The sequence below is a fragment of the Scyliorhinus torazame genome, chromosome X (assembly GCF_047496885.1).
Source record: "Scyliorhinus torazame isolate Kashiwa2021f chromosome X, sScyTor2.1, whole genome shotgun sequence".
In the NCBI taxonomy this organism is placed as follows: domain Eukaryota; kingdom Metazoa; phylum Chordata; class Chondrichthyes; order Carcharhiniformes; family Scyliorhinidae; genus Scyliorhinus; species Scyliorhinus torazame.
The window spans coordinates 30,381,091-30,397,775 of record NC_092738.1 but is presented as its reverse complement, the minus strand read 5'-3'; the positions used below and the strand labels follow the sequence as shown (position 1 = coordinate 30,397,775).

Below are 16,685 nucleotides of genomic sequence, written 5' to 3'. Positions count from 1 at the left end.
AATGTTGCAGAAGAGACTAGGAGCACTCCTTGTTCCTCTTCAGATAGCGGAATGGGATATTTTACAATCCACCTGAATAGCTGGATATCTTAATGTCTCATCTAAAAGTAAGACTTCTGACAAAACAATGCTCCCACGGCACTGCACTGTAGTGTTCTTATAGTGTTCTTATTCTTAAATCAGGCAATATCTGAGATGTGTGTGACCCAAGTATCCAGAGGCAGTCACATGAGATTTTGCAAACATGCAGGGTGTATGTATGTTTGATAATTATTTCTTGCCCCATTTCATCGGCCGCAGGGCAAATGCGCTGAAATGCCAGCAATGCAGAGTCCACCAGGGATTTGGAAAGCAGATGAGCAGTTGCTAGAGAGCTGGGAATTGTCTCTTGTGCGATGCTTACATTGAAATGTTATTAAAATGCTTGCAAGACTTACTTACGGAAAGAATCAGCAAACTTCTTTGCATAGACCGGAACATTTTTCCTCACCTACCTCTAGTTTTGGGCCACGCATCAGATAGCAGTGACTCACCTGATTACCTCCAACCAGGCTGCCCTGGCAGTATTCTTGACTAGAGAGCGCCTTTTTGCTCCAAACTGTTTCCCAATAACACTTCCATAGCCCTTTGTGCTTTGCTGCTGCCATGTTTTAAATTTGCCGCCAGTTTCTTATTAAAGGAGACCAACTGTTTTTAAGAGCTGCCGCTGAATAACCCGCCCATGCTTCCAGCGTACCATGTGCTATGCGCCAGGAGTACAGAACAATTGCATTGGTTACAGAAGGTCGACGCAGTGCAATGTGAGGAGCAACAGTTCCACATCTGCTGCGACTGGACCACATTACCAGCCGCGATCAATGTACGTTCATTTTGAGGTGCACAAATAAGAAAAGAGCTTTTTATTTTGATGAAATGTGTTTTATTGATGGAAATTTACTGATACATATAGTGAACCTCCAGATCCCTGGTATGAATCACCACCCTTCAACGATCAACCTTTAGTGATGACCTGAAAAAATAAAACATGATTATTGAAGACAAATTCATTGTTTCTTCAGCAACTGTGTTTGATTCGACTGACTGACACTCAACCTCACCTCACTTTGGCTTTCATAGTGGGATCTGTAGCACTACTGATTTCAATATAGTTTCTGCAAACCCTCATCTCATTTGCTTCTGACTTTTGTCATGAGCCTTAGTGGTGATGGATCAGGTCAACTTCACTTCTGGAAACAGCCCCTAGCCCACATATTTTATATGATTTTCAGGAATTTATGTGATATGTTTAGATGAGTAGGATCCTTCAGCCCAACAGATCTCATTCTTCCAGAATACCAACCATTACTACACCATCAGGGCGGCACGTTAGCACAGCGCTTAGCACTGTGGCTTCACAGCTCCAGGATCCCAGGTTCGATTCTCGGCTTAGGTCACTGTCTGTGCGGAGTCTGCACGTTCTCCCCGTGTCTGTGTGGGTTTCCTCCGGGTGCTCCGGTTTCCTCCCACAAGTCCCGAAAGATGTGCTGGTTAGATGGATTGGTCACACTAAATTGCCCTTAGTGTCCAAATGTTAGGTGGGGTTGCTGGGTTATGGGGATAGGATGGAGGTGTGGGCTTAGGTAGGGCGCTCTTTCAGGGGCCGGTGTAGACCCGATAGGCCGAATGGCCTCCTTCTGCACTGTAAATGTTATGATTCTCTGATTTTTTAGAGTATCCAATTAATTTTTTCCAATTAAGGGGCGATTTAGCATGACCAATCCACCTACCCTGTCTTTTGGGTTGTGGGGGCGAAATCCATGCAAACACGGGGAGAATGTGAAAACTCCACACGGACAGGGATCGAACCTGGGACCTTGGCGCCATGAGGCAACTGTGCTAACCACTTGCGCCACCATTCTGCCCTTTGATTCTATGGTTAACATCACCAATTAACAGCAATTTTCCTGGCCTTAACTGCTCTGTCTGGTAACCCCATTCTAGCTGTTAATTGATCACTGTGTGACCTTTTTTTGTTTAATAAACATTTTATTGAGGTATTTTTGGTACTGTAACAACAACAAAATAAACAATGTACATGAAACTATAAACATAGTGCAAAAGCCGTCTCCCTCCCTTACAGGTCCCACCTTTATTAACCCCGTACTCTAAGCTAAACTAACCCCCCCACCTTCTGCTGACGATTAATTTTCCACGAAGAAGTCAACGAACGGTTGCCACCTCCGGGCGAACCCTAACAGTGACCCTCTCAAGGCAAACTTGATTTTCTCCAAACAGAGAAAGCTAGCCATGTCCGATAGCCAGGTCTCCGACTTTGGGGGCTTTGAGACCCTCCAAACTAATAGTATCCGTCTCCAGGCTATCAGGGAAGCTAAGGCTAGAACGTCTGCCTCTTTCTCCTCCTGGATTCCTGGGTCTTCCGACACCCCGAAAATCGCCACCTCTGGACTCGGTGCCACCCTTGTCTTTAACACCGTGGACATGACGTCCGCAAACCCCTGCCAAAATCCCCTAAGCTTCGGACATGTCCAAAACATGTGGACATGGTTCGCTGTTCCTCCCGCACATTGTGCACACCTGTCGCCCACCCCAAAGAATCTGCTCATCCAGGCCACTGTCATGTGAGCCCGGTGAACGACCTTGAATTGTATCAGGCTGAACCTGGCACATGTTACGGACGCGTTGACTCTACTCAACATGTCCGCCCATAGACCATCCTCTATCTCTCCTCCCAGCCCCTCCAGATTCCCACTGACCATAATGTACCGACCTCCCACATCCGAGACTATTCTACCCGCTTAAAACACCACCCGCTTATTGATCACGATCGCGACCCCTCTAGTCTTTGAGTCTAGTCCCGAGTAAAGGACCTGACTGACCCAGCCTTTCCTCAATCTAATCTGGTCAGTTACCTAAGGTGCGTCTCCTGCAACTTACCGCGTCCGCCTTCAGTCCCCTAAGATGCGCGGACACATGCCCTCTTGACCGGCCCATTTAACCCTCGAACATTCCAGGTGATCAGCCTAGTTGGGGGGCTCATTGCCCCCCCCCTTCACCGATCAGCCATCCCTTTTTTGGGCCCGTCTCCAGCCCATGCTCCGCGCCTCCACCGGTCCGCCCCCAGGCAGCCTCCGCCCCCAACCTCCTCTCTGCCCCTTAGCCCAAGTCCCTCCCTCGTCAGCAGAACATTTACCCCCCCTCCCCCCTTGGTAACAACCCTCTGTAACCCAACCCCTTTAATAAACCGAACATATGTACACCCCCCACTGTGCTTCCGTGAGCTAACCCGCCCAGCTAGCTTGGTGGCCCCCATCCCTAGCGCCGGATAGTCTCCCACCTGTTGTTCCCTTCCCACCCTCCCCCCCGCTCATACAAACATACTCCAACATCAAACAATCCCCACACAATTGCCCGACAGAAAAACACCAAAATCTAAACAAGCACACCTCCATTCCCCAACAGTGCAAATGAAAACCTTAACCCACTCAGCTCTACTGCTGGTCCCAAATCAATGCAAAAGGCATTACAAACAGCTTTCACAAAACGAAAACCTTTTTTTGAAAAAAAAGAACAAAAAAAACCCAAACAAGAACGTTGAAGCAAAGTTCAAAAGTTCTCAGTCCATCACCAGTCCTTTCCTTTTCACGAAGTCCAGCGCGTCCTCAGGCGACTTGAAATAAAAGTGCTGTTCCTCGTGCGTGACCCAGAGACGGGACGGATACAACAGTCCGAACTTCACCTTTTTCTTAAAAAGGATCAACCTAATCTGGTTGAAGCCTGCTCTTCTCCTGGCCACCTCCACACACAGGTCTTGGTAAACCCGCAGGATACTGTTGTCCCACTTACAGCTCCGTGTCTGCTTGGCCCACAGTAGAATGCACTCCTTATCCAAGTACCTGTGGAATCTTACCACCATTGCCCTCAGGGGGTCTCCCATTCGCAGTTTCCTCGCGAGCACTCTGTGAACCCTGTCCACCTCCAAGGGTCGGGAGAATGCCCCATCCCCCAGTAACTTCTTGAACATGCCCGCTATGTACACCCCTGCGTCCGCTCCTTCGGACCCCTCCGGGAGCCCAACGATTCTCAAGTTCTGCCGGCGGGACCTATTCTCTAGATCCTCCACCTTCTCCAGGAGCCTTTTCTGCTGGTCTCTCAGCATCCTCCCCTCCAACTCCACCGCAGTTTGATGTTCCTCCTGCGCAGCCAGCGCCTTCTCTACTTTCTGGAACGCCTGATCTTGGGCGTCCAATCTAAGCTCCAGCCGCTCAATTGACTCTTTTATCGGGTCCAAGCAGTCCCGTTTCTGCTTATCAAAGCCTTCCTGAATCACTTGCATCAGCTGCTCCGTTGACCGCTGGGTCGACAAACCAGAAGTCCGGTCCTCCGCCATGCTGTCTCCCGCTGCAGCTTCAGCCCAAGCCTTCTCTGTCTTTCTGTTTCTGCCTTTACGAGCACTTCTAGTCCTTCTCTCCATGCACCGATGTGGGAATTCAGTACACAATTGTCATCAGTTTTACAATTCAAGTCCGGTAGAAAATCGGGGGAAAAGGTCCAAATGTCTGACCAGAGCAGGAGCCGCCAGAAGTCGATCACTGTGTGACCGTAAATATATATATTTTTAAACAGTATTGTGACGGTAGTTAACATTAGGACTGCACACTATTAAATGTTCCACATTGTGTGGAACTGCTTGAGGTGGTGGTGGTTTGAAATGAAGATTGAGGTGTGTCTAGCCTCCAGAAAATTGCCCTGGCTGCTAATTCACTTTTTGCCTGGCCATTTTAATGTGGTCCAAATAGTTTTAAAATATAATTGAAACTTAAGGTTTTGACTGATTTTATCTAAATAGATTTAACTCTTAACGGGATCATTTTTAAAGCAAATATATGCATTATATTTTGTATATTGAAATATTTTTACAAGAATTAAAAATCTTGGCTCACTTGATTGATCCAATCGATCTCAGCTGAAACACGGGTCCACACCGTTGGTTTCATGTAGAACCTGCATCCTCCTGCATAGATGAAGCTAGTCACTCCATGGACATAGAATTTCCCACCCTGTTCACAGTTCAGAGGACCACCAGAATCTCCCTGTGAGAGAAAATAGACAGAAATCCTATTGCCATTCTGTTCTTCTAAATAATATTGTCTCTGAACATAGGGACACAAAGCATGGCAAAGATTGGTTCACTGACCCAGGAACCCCATTTTAATTCCACACAGCATGTACAATCTGCCCCATCCCGCCCATTTAACTTCCTGAGAGAAGGTTCTCTATTAATACGCCCTCATAACCTGTGAAGAGAGAAACAGAGTTAACATTTCAGGTCAATGACCTTTACGTTGATGATATTCTGACAAAGGGTTACAGACCTGAAATGTTAACTCTGTTTCCCTTTCCACAGATGCTGCCAGACCTGCTGAGTATTTTTAGCAATGTTTGGTTTTATTATTGAGCACTTGAGGTCAGGTATAGCAGGCGTATATATTAGCGTTAGTCAGCATTTGCAAGCTTCTGCTCGTTTATCAGCTTTCGCTCAATGCATAATTTACTGTTCTTGGTCTGTTTAGATTGCGGCAGAATATTCCCATTCTGAATGCGTAGCCATGTGGAACCTGTGCGCATGAGCATGACCAGATGATTCTTGCACTGCATCTCTGGCAGTTGGATACACCAGATACGTATTGGCAGAGGAACTGTTGCCCCAGCGTTTTAGCAGTTGGATCAGCTTTTGACCAAGGCAAAGTTGGCAAAAGTTTTTTTTTAAAGCAGCAAATTTCCATGCAGGCCACCATCAGCAGTTCATGCTGACTGACAGTTTTCATTTACATTCCATCCACACATTAGCGCTTGCTGACAAAAACAAATGCCATCCTAGCAACTGTGTCGAGGCCCTGAATGTAGCAGGAATATTATTACACTTTGTTTCCATTCCAGTACATATGCAGCCATGTAGTAAATTGTGTGTATGGGTGGAATTTCATGGCCCCATTGCAGTGGAAGCGGCACCATAAAACGCGGCGAGCCATTCAAATGTCTATAGACTTTGGCGGGACTGTAAATTCCCACCGACATAAAATCCCCATGTGCCCACTTGGCACTTGTGTGTGTACTCAGCTCTTACGATGACAAATGAAACCCAGAAGTGTGCAAGTGCTTCAAATCTTTATGATGAGATAATCTGCTCACCACCCACACAGAAATTGTTCCTGTAAATTACACTCAAGATACTAAAAAGTATTACATATAATAAAGCAAGGATGTGCAGCAGACTTACATGCTAATGTAAAGAATACTGGAGAGGATGATACAAAATATATTGGAGAGAGTTATTTAAAATGTACAGCCCAGAAGATAATACAAAGATACCAATCGTCAATGTTTGGTTTCTGCGCTACAGAGAATGAGTGGAATGATAAGGAAAACAGTACCAGGAACCAATGGAGCAGTCTTTCTTAAAGTTGATGAATAGGGTTTAGTTTCAGTCACATTAACTAAGGTTTTACAAAGTCAGGGTCGCGGGTGGGTGTTGGGAGGGTCGCGGAGCGATTGGCCTGCTGTTCCTGCTGTAGTCTCGATCGCGGGAGAAGCGCTTAAAGGCCGCTACCGTCTCTTACATGGAGAATTTCGGCCGCTGTCACCTTTTACATGGAGATACAGATTAGGCTGTGTGGAGTCTTCCAGCCAAAAGCAGCAGCAGAGAGTGGGTCACGTGCCCTGCACATAGAATTACATGAAACGCCATCCAGGCAAGTGCTTTTGACACCAAAGCAGGGAAGGGAGTTACTTTGATTTTGCATCTGCTGGCAAGCAAGGCTATGAAGATCAATATTTTTTTAATGGAAGAGAGAGCCAGAAACTCAAATAGGCGATGATCTCACAACAGAATTTGCTGGAGAGAGCTGCGCAGAAGAGTCCAGGGCAGGACAGAGCAGTGCTAGTGTTAGAGCTCCAGGGCCTCTGGTTAACGGCCCTGAACAAAGAAACTTAACTCAGAACAAGGAAGTATAAAGATGATTTATTGAGGTATGGTGTTGTCAATTGTGACAATGCAAATAAGGAGGCAAAGCCCATGTGCGTTGTATGCAGGGAATTACTGGCAAATGGGAGGAGACGTTTCAGATTTTGTAAGAGAAGTGGTGGGTGAAAACTTCCTTTTTAGGTTGAGTCCCCAGAATCAGTTATTGACTTAGGGTTGACTCCAAATTAAAAGACTACACTGCTGCAGCTTACCTGTGATACCGCATTAAAATGCTCCAAACGTCCATGAGGCTGTCAGCATTCTGGAGTAGCATCTCCCAGGAATATCCAGTGCTGAGTAAAACAAGCATTTTGTTGCTATTGCCCTTCACGACGACCACATTTGTGAGGTCGGATTTTCCGTTTTCATAAAGATGAAGATGATACAAAGAAACTGGCTGAAGTCTGCACCTGATATGCGCATTGCCCTCTGCTGCTTTGAACCAGATCGCGAGGACTAAGCAGGCTCCCCTTTTGCATTAAAAGGTAAGTACACATGGCGTGTATGGTGAAGATCGGTGGCCGTGGGTCGTGAAGGGTTGGCCAGTTGCCAAAAGTGGGTGCCGGGAAAAAAACGTTTGAGAAACACGACATAGACCTCAGAGTTCCAGAGCACAGTTGTGATTTTTATCCCGAGCGAGAGAGATCTGAGCGAGCCCCAAAGCTACTCGAATCTCAATGGCTTTTAAATTTGTCATGACACACACATGAGAAGGCCACAAAGTACACAAAAGGGAGTAGTCTACAGTTTCTTTGTAAGAGAAATGTTGTAGAAGAGTGTGTAAAGCTGAGGGAAACCCTCTGTCACTGGGTTCATCGATATTCAGGGGCCACTAATTCTAGTGCATTCAGCAATCTGCACAAAAAAGTAGGAAGCTGTGGGGGAAAAATGGCCAAACCTTAGATGTGGATGTGTTCTCCAGCACCAAGATTCACCACCCCACAGGATGACTCCCTAACCCTACCTTCATGTTGTTGACTCACATCCTGGATAGGGCTAGTATGTCTTTACTATGCATTTCTGAAAGTATTGCAGCACATCTTTTTGCAATTGATGTTGCATTGTTGTTGGACTCTCCATGGGAGCTGGTGTGCTGAACTTACCATTTTTGGCTTTGATAGAAGAATGATAGTAGACTCTAAAATCCTAGAAAATGGTTCAAGAAATGTAAAACGTTAACATGGAAAACATCCAAGACCATTACCTGACAGCCTGAGACAAAACCATCTCCTCCTGCGCACACCATGATGTCGGTGACATAGTAGCCCCAAAGGTCAGGTCTGGAACAAGTTTTGTAGTCAACAGTCCTAATTGGAGTCTGCTGAAGAACAGGACTAACTTGACCACCATCTACATCAAGAAAAAATATTCAATGAATACTATGTTTCCTTTTTAAAGTTTATCTTAATCTGGTCCACATTTATTCTATGATCATTGCACTCTGAATTTGTCATTCTTGTGCCTTGAGCTACATATAATTTCCTATGCTCTCCTGTCTGAACCTGCAATTTCATGGTGCTGAAACCAAGGGACGTTGCATTGCCTCCTACTCTAAATCAGTTCTTTCCCAAGACCTCTAAGCTTGTCTGCCAAATCCAATGTTCTGCATTTCTACTGACTTTCCAAACTAAAGCTTGACATCCAACTAATTGCTGCGTCTTGATTTATTTCATCTGCTTTCCAACTCTTTTCAATCTTGGTAGTGTCCTGGACTAGCGCTTAGGTTTCTCCAAAAATATCAATAGCAACAAGCAGATTGAAAACTGTTTGGTGGGACCAAACTGCTAAGCCCACATCTATGAATGTTTAGACAGTACTGATGACCTTTGAAAGTTAATTTGTCTGCTATAGTGTAGATGGGCTTTAGAGTGGTTTCACAGGTCGGTGCAACATCAAGGGCCGAAGGGCCTGTACTGCGCTGTAATGTTCTATGAATTAGGGCAGTTTTGTGCTACGGACTAGCACCCCCCCCCCCCCCCTCCCCCCCTCAAAACTGGGTTGGGACTGCTGCAATAAAAGCAAATTACTTCGGATGCTGGAATCTGAAACGAAAGAGAAAATGCTGGAAAATCTCAGCAAGTCTGGCAGCATCTGTAGGGAGAGAAAAGAGCGAACGTTTCGAGTCCGATGACTCTTTGTCAAAGCTAACAGACAGAGAAAGTGGGAAATATTTATACTGTGGAGTGAGAATGAAAGATGAGTCATAGCCACAGAAACCCAGGGAAACCGGGTGCTAATGGCCACAGAAACCAAGGGGAAGAGTGCTAATGGCAGTCCTCAGAGAGGACAAAAGGTGTGAAAGGTCAAACTGCACGGAAACTAACATCAGAGGATGAACTGAAGGTGTGGGGGGAGGGGAAGGGGGAAGCAAAGAGGAGAAAGGTGCAGGATAGGTGGATAAGATTGGGGGGGGGGGAATTAAATGTATATTAAGAAAGAAAGAAATGGGAAAAGACAATTAAAATGAAATTAAAACAAATGGGTCGAGGTGGGGCTGATCATCTGAAGTTGGTGAATTCAATGTTCAGGCCGGAAGGCTGTAGCGGGACTGCTGCAATGTCATTTCATTTGGGACCTTTACAACCAGCAGAAATAGCTGAAAGGAGAACATGAAATTAGTGCTGCAAGTATCCTGAGAATGATTTGTTTTCATGTTACGCTCAGCATTGGTTCAACATGAAGCCTCTTAAAAAGAAGTCTCTGTCTGCTTTGTCTTCTTGTTTCTTCCCAATTCCCAGGTGAGTATGCATTTGGGATTTTTTTCAAACAAAATATCACGTTGCTTGCTGTTCTTCAATTAAGTATTAGGGGATTTTTATTATGAAGCTTAAGTTTCACCGACTGACTAACATGACTAGCTCAATTTGAAGAGCCAGTCTCCAATACAGCTTTGATTGGTCAAATGGTCTTCTTATAATTATTATTTCTATAATACTATGAAATGAATTTTCATGCATAGATCCAAAAGCACATACTAAATGTGTAACCCCATCCAGTGGCAACGCACAGGTAGTCATTTGGCAGAACCTCTCCCTTTGGTGGCAGTAATCCAAGCTGGACTTTGTCATTGAGAACTGCAGCTTCAGCAAGGCGAACCATTGCGATGTCATGCCTGTATAACATAAATAGCTTTTCAATGTTTTCATTAATAACAGAACATGACATATCCCCCCCCAAAATGATCATTTTAGCTCATGATAAAAATGGATCTACACACGACGACATTGGAGGCTCTATAAGCTAAAGCAAGCGTTCAGAGCATTTTGTTGTGTAGACCATTTCCTTTTTAAAAAAATACATTTAGATTACCCAATTCATTTTTCCAATTAAGGGGCAATTTAGTGTGGCCAATCCACCTACCCTGCACATCTTTGGGTTGTGGGTGCGAAACCCACACAAACATGGGGAGAATGTGCAAACTCCACACGGACAGTGACCCAGAGCCAGGATAGAACCTGGAACCTCGGCGCCGTGAGGCAACAATGCTAACCACTGCGCCACCGTGCTGCCCTTGTAGACCGTTTCTTTTTCACAATATGTAACTGCAACAAAATAATTACTCCATTGTGAGGTTTGTGTATGTGGCCGATATTTAAGTTAATTGCCTTTATCCTGCTTCAGACTGAATAAATTTCATTGCAGATATGTGTTCACCTATATCATTTTCTATGCACCTGGACAACAAGACGGACACCCAGGGTTATGAAATATTGCTCACTTGTGACTGAAGTCTGATATTCACAAATCACTTACTCTGATCACTTACAAATACTTAGCGCTTGGGTCATCAGAGTGATCAGGAGATATTTCCTGTTTGTCAAGCATGCGTATTTCAGTATTGACATGAAAAGTTTTGATTATTATTACATTGCTCAAAGGCAAATAATTTGCCAAATGTTGCACTTACCCAACAGAAAGGTCCCCACTCCACTGCTTATTCAGCACAACTTTATCGACTAATATGTACTGTTCAGGACCTTCCGTCGCATAAATGTTGTGGTCACCCAGCGCAACACGGTATATCGTACCCGGTCTGTTTATCAAAGAAAGAAATTGGAGGCCATTTTAAAATGGATAAGATTACAACTCACTCAAAACCCATTCATGTGCACAAAGTTAAAATTGGGCTCAGGTTGTTTGGTGACATTAAATGTGCAAATCATAGAATTTACAATGCAGAAAGAGGCCATTTGGCCCATCGAGTCTGCACCGGCCCTTGGAAAAAGCACCCCACTTAAGCTCACATCTCCACCCTATCCCTGCAACCCAGTAACCCCATCTAACCTTTTTGGGACTCGAAGGGCAATTTATCATGGCCAATCCACCTACCCTGCACATCTTTGGGTTGTGGGGGCGAAACCCACACAAACACGGGGAGAATGTGCAAACTCCACACGGACAGTGACCCAGAGCCGGGATCGAACCTGGGTCCTCCTCGTGTAGGCAGCAGTGCTATCCGCTGCACCATCGAGCCGCCCTTTCCCATGGAGAAATAACTTCCCTCAGCTGAGCACATTTCCATGATATCACAAGGACATTGTGCATGTCCTTGGGCAACTCTTGAGTTCGACGAGCCACCTTTTACCATTCCATGGCTCTGCACAGTGGAGGCCTGGGGAACCTCCTCTCACTTATTTTATGCAGTTAACACCACCCGGTCGGTCATCAATTGGAAAGCTTTTGTCGTTGCAAATGTAAACTATTTCTACTCACAGATCCTGACGAGAGAAAACAATAAGAAAGACCTATAAAGGCCTAAGATGTTACAAACCTTGTATGAATTTCATTGGATTTTTGGTAATGGGTTCATACGGCAAGTGCTCACTCAGGAAGGAGAAAGGATATAAAGTAGATGTGAGAGAATGAATGTTTTGGAAAAGCGGAAGAAAACAGTCCTCAAAATAAGGATGACAGGAAAGTTGGGAAGGCTCAATTGGGAATATTGCAGTAAGATTCACAAATGATGTGGGACAGGCTAAGAACAAAATTAAAATCATTTACCGGTCTACACAATGGCCAGCAGTCATTACCCATCTGGGATGGACCAGAGTCCCTCCACATGTATGGTACCAGTTACCAGATAAGCCTTGAAGCGAAACCTGTTTAAAAAAAAAAATTGGATTAATGGTTTGGAAAATTTAATTTTGAAATATATCCTATCCCACATTCCCATAACATACAAGGCTACAGACCAAGGGCTGGAAAATGGGACCAGAATAGATCGGTACTTTATGGTTGGTGCAGACATGAGCAGCTGAAGGGCCCCTTTTTCTGCTGTAAAACGCTGTGCCCCTATTCAGAAACTACTAATAAAGATATGAAAATGATTTAATACAATATACGAGGATAGATCTTTAATTGATATTGGCTTCTGACCCACAGACTCCCATTTGTCACTGAGAATTGGCTTCCTTTTCTCAATCGGGTAATTGATCATTTTCATTATTGCAGAAAAATAATAGGAAAAGTTTCATACCTGCCATGGCCAAGCATTGGGTTGAGATTCAGCTCCTCCAATAATACGTGGACTCTCAAAGCACTGCCCTGCATTGAAAGAATTAAGGCAACATTTTAGGAATAGATCAGTTGTGCATTTGTCAAGTCTTGCCACTTCATATCAAGTATACTTCAGTCAGACAATGACTGGTGCTGAATTACATACTTGAGAACTTGTTCACTGTTTAGTGGAGATTAAATTCATGTGCGACTAAATAACCAGAACGTGGAATATATAATTATGTAGTCTACAATATAGTATTGCATGAATTACATTCAGGATATGATACCATTGGTCTTGACTACAACACCTTGCTACCTTCTGCTGGCACACATGCACGTTTGACTCATGCTACAGTTGACAGCAGTTCTTGGCCTGCTCTACTTCCCCATTCCATACAAAGTAAGAAATCTTACAACATCAGGTTAAAGTCCAACAGGTTTGTTTCGAATCACTAGCTTTTGGAGCACAGCTCCTTCCTCGGGTGAATCCAACGCCGGCATCTCCACATCATTCCATACAAAGACAGAACTTGTATTTATATAACATCTTTCATGCCCTCACCATGTTCAAAAGCATTTCACAGCTAATCGGTCTTTTGAAGTGTGGTCACTGTTTTGTGGGCAAACGTGGCCGCCAATATCGCACAATAAGTCCCACAAACAGCAGTGAGGTAAAATATCAGATAATCTGCGTTTTAGTGATGTTGGTTGAAGAACAAATGTTAACCCCAGGACTCCAGGAGATTTTCTTTTCCAATAGATCCACTGTTGGATCTTTAATATCAAAGAGGGCAGAGAGGGCCCTCTCATCTGAAAGATGGGCAACTTCAACAGTGGAGTATCCTCTCAGTGACACTGAAGTGTCAGCCTACGTTACATGCCCATCTCTCTGGAGCACCTCTTCAGATCCCTGTCCCCAAAAAGTGTCTTCCATCCAAGAGTGAGTAAAACTACAACTCTCTGGTGTGTCTGGGACCATCTGTATCCCTGTGTAGCAGTAGTGGGGAAGTACTGGAGGCGTACTTTCTCTTGGAGTTGCTTCATAAGATGGGCTCTCATGTGGAGACATTGTAAATCTATGTGAACAAATCAGAAATTTTGAAGTTCATGTAAAATGAGACAGAGAGTCCAGATTACACTGAACCAGATTGGATCCATGTTGACTAAATCAATGCCTGCTCAATATCCAGTTATACTGTAAAATACAAATGTCTGTACTCACCGAGCAAAGCAAGGCTTCCCAAGATTACCAGTGTCAACATTTTGGTTGTTCTGCTGGCTGTGTGTAGGACTGTTCTACCTGTGTGGCTTCATTTTAATACTCTTTTCTAATCTAAAGAATTGTTAGTGACATGCCAATTAATCTATTAACTGTGGGAAAGACACTGACTGTACAGCAAGGTATGTTGTAATATGCATCATTAGCTTTTGCAATAATCACTGTTAATATGTGAAAGATTCCAGCTGGTTTGAATTCAAACAACAAATCAATCAACAATTTGAAATAAACCCCCCCCCCCCACCTCCACAGATGCTGGCTCCTCAGTCAGGGACTGTTCTAATGCTTTGTTGTCCTCTTGTACAATGCTCAGGTGGTTGTTATTTACATGTGAAACTTGGCAGTGAATGTCACAAACTATTTGATTGCAAGGGGCATTACAGTTCCGTCCACACCTTCAACCCATACATTTCTCTCAACAAGCGAGTGTTGGATAGTGACCAGGAGTGGGACACCTGGATGATATTTTGCACCTTAACTCGGGGTCGCTGAAGTCAGTTATAGCACTGTTAATCTGGCTGATATCATCCAATGAATTGTCAGCCTTAGTTCATGGAAGTACTCTTAACCTTTGACATGGCCCACTCTCGGGTTAGCACATAATCTAGGCTGACAGTTTAGTGTACTATTGAGGGAGTGCGGCCCTCTCAGGGGTTCTACCTTTTTGGTGTGATGTTAAACCAAGGCTCTGTCTGCCCTCTCAGGTGTACGTAGAAGATTCTACAGCACCAGTCAGAGAGTTCAGGATAGTTGTCCCAATTTTTTAATCCACATTTATTCTCCAACCAACATCACCAAAAACAGATTATCTTATCGTTTATCTCATTGCCTGCTATGCGTAAATTGGCTTTTTTGCCCATATGACATGAGCAGTGCTACATCGATATAAGTTCTTTCTTTCTAACCATGTGTATATAGTTGCCCTCTCTTAATTGAGATCTTTTTGTTGATGCAAGTGAAAATAGGATCATGCTGCCTGGACTGCTAAGCTGAGGACTGAATATAGTATTTTAAATAATGAGAGCAACTGAAGTCAGCAACAAAGCAGGGAGCTGTTAACACTGCTTAACGTATATTACAAATAACAGGGCCCTCTCCCTCACCTCTTTTTCCCATTTTTGATTACTTTATCGGTACAGTTACCTAATTTTGCCCTGAATTGGAAAGATTTATCAGCTTTGTTTCCAATTCCAACCCTTTCCACGCTTTAACATGGTCTACCTTTGACTTTTTCTCTTCCTCGACTTCCCTATCTCCATTTCTGGAGAGAATCTATCGACCAATATACTCTTCGCCAAGTAACTCCAACAGCTATGTAGACTGCACCCCCTCCTACCTAGTTCCTGCAAGGACTCCATTCTCTTCTGCCCGTTTCTCCATCTCTGTTGCATAGAATCACGACAGTGCAGGAGGGGACCATTCTCCACCGACCCTCCGAAATAGCACCCGACCTAGGCCCACGACCCCACCCCATCCCCATAACCCCAGCTAACCTTTTGGACACTAAGGAACAATTTAACGTAGCCAATCCATCTAACCTGCACATCTTTGGACTGTGGGAGGAAACCGGAGCACCCGGAGGAAACCCACGCAGACATGGGGAGAACGTGCAAACCCCACACAGACAGTCACCCAAGGCTGGAATCGAACTTGGGTCACTGGCGCTGTGAGGCAGTAGTGCTAACCACTGTGCCACTGTGCCATCTGTTCTGACAATGCCACAGTCCATAACAATACTCCTTCAACTGAGGATTCTCACCCTCCCCAATATAGTTGCCAAGGCTCTTGAACACATCTATTCTATTTATCGCACTTCTGGTCTCATCCCTCCCCCTGCCTCCCAGAGCCACCATAAGAGTACTTGTCCCCATTTCCCACCTAACCAGCCTCTGCATTCAACAGATCATCCTCCCCCACCTCCAGCTTGACATCACCACCAAGCAGATCTTTCCCTCCTTTTCAGCATTCTGAAGGGACCAATCCTTCTATGACAATATAGCCCTTTCTGCAATCATTCCCAATGCCGATTCCCCTTCCCACACAACTTTCCCATTAACGTGCGGGCGGTGCGACACCACCGTCCTTTACTTCCTCCCTTCCCACTGTCCAGGTCGCCAAACACCCCTTGTACCAGGTGAAACAGCGATTTACTTGTACATTCAACTTTGTATACTGTATTCACTGCTCACAATCTAGTCTCCCTACATTGGGGAGTCCAAATGGAGATCAGGTGACCACTTTGTGGAACATCTTGGTTCAGACTGCAAGCGTGACCCTGAGCTTCCGGTCGTCTGTTGTTTTCATTCCCCACTCATGCTTCCATTCTGAACTCTCTGTCCTTACCCTACTGCAGTATTCCAATGAAGCTCAACACAAGCTCGAGGAACACCATGTCAGCTTTCAATTGACCACTTTATAGACTTCTGGACTGGACATTGAGTTGAGCAACAAATCGTAACTACCACTCCCATTTGTTCAGATGTTGATGGTTCAACTTTCCCATTCACGCCTCCAATAGACCCACCTCAAGCGGGAGAATCCAGCTAAGAAGGTCGTGCAGTGCTGGTCCGAGGACACAGATGAAAGTGAACCCTCGGAAGGCGACGGGTCCGGATGGGATTCCTGGTCGTGCACTCAGAGCCTGCGTGTACCAGCTGGCAGATGTGTTTCGCGGACATCTTTAACCTGCCCCTGCTCCGCTCCGAGGTCCCCACCTGCTTCAAGAAGACCACCATTATACCGGTGCCAAAGAAGAACCAGGCAACGTGACTCAATAACTACCGTCCGGTGGCCCTGACATCAGTCGTAATGAAGTGCTTCGAGAGGTTGGTCATGAAGCGCATCAACTCCATACTCCCAGAACGCCTTGATCACTGCAATTCGCAT

At 44.9% G+C, this 16,685-nt stretch overlaps 1 protein-coding gene across 1 annotated transcript; it reads right to left on the bottom strand.

The window, feature by feature from the left end:
- Positions 1-896: 896 nt before the first annotated feature.
- On the bottom strand, positions 897-13,823 carry LOC140405473 (chymotrypsin-like elastase family member 1). The gene is made up of 8 exons (XM_072493946.1): positions 13,743-13,823; positions 12,498-12,565; positions 12,023-12,120; positions 10,929-11,054; positions 9,997-10,133; positions 8,226-8,371; positions 4,941-5,090; positions 897-1,009 (listed from the first exon to the last, which is right to left on the bottom strand). Exons 1-8 carry the CDS (start codon positions 13,780-13,782, stop codon positions 992-994), a joined length of 783 nt encoding a protein of 260 aa, XP_072350047.1. The 5' UTR covers positions 13,783-13,823; the 3' UTR covers positions 897-991.
- Between the last annotated feature and the right edge of the window lie 2,862 nt (positions 13,824-16,685).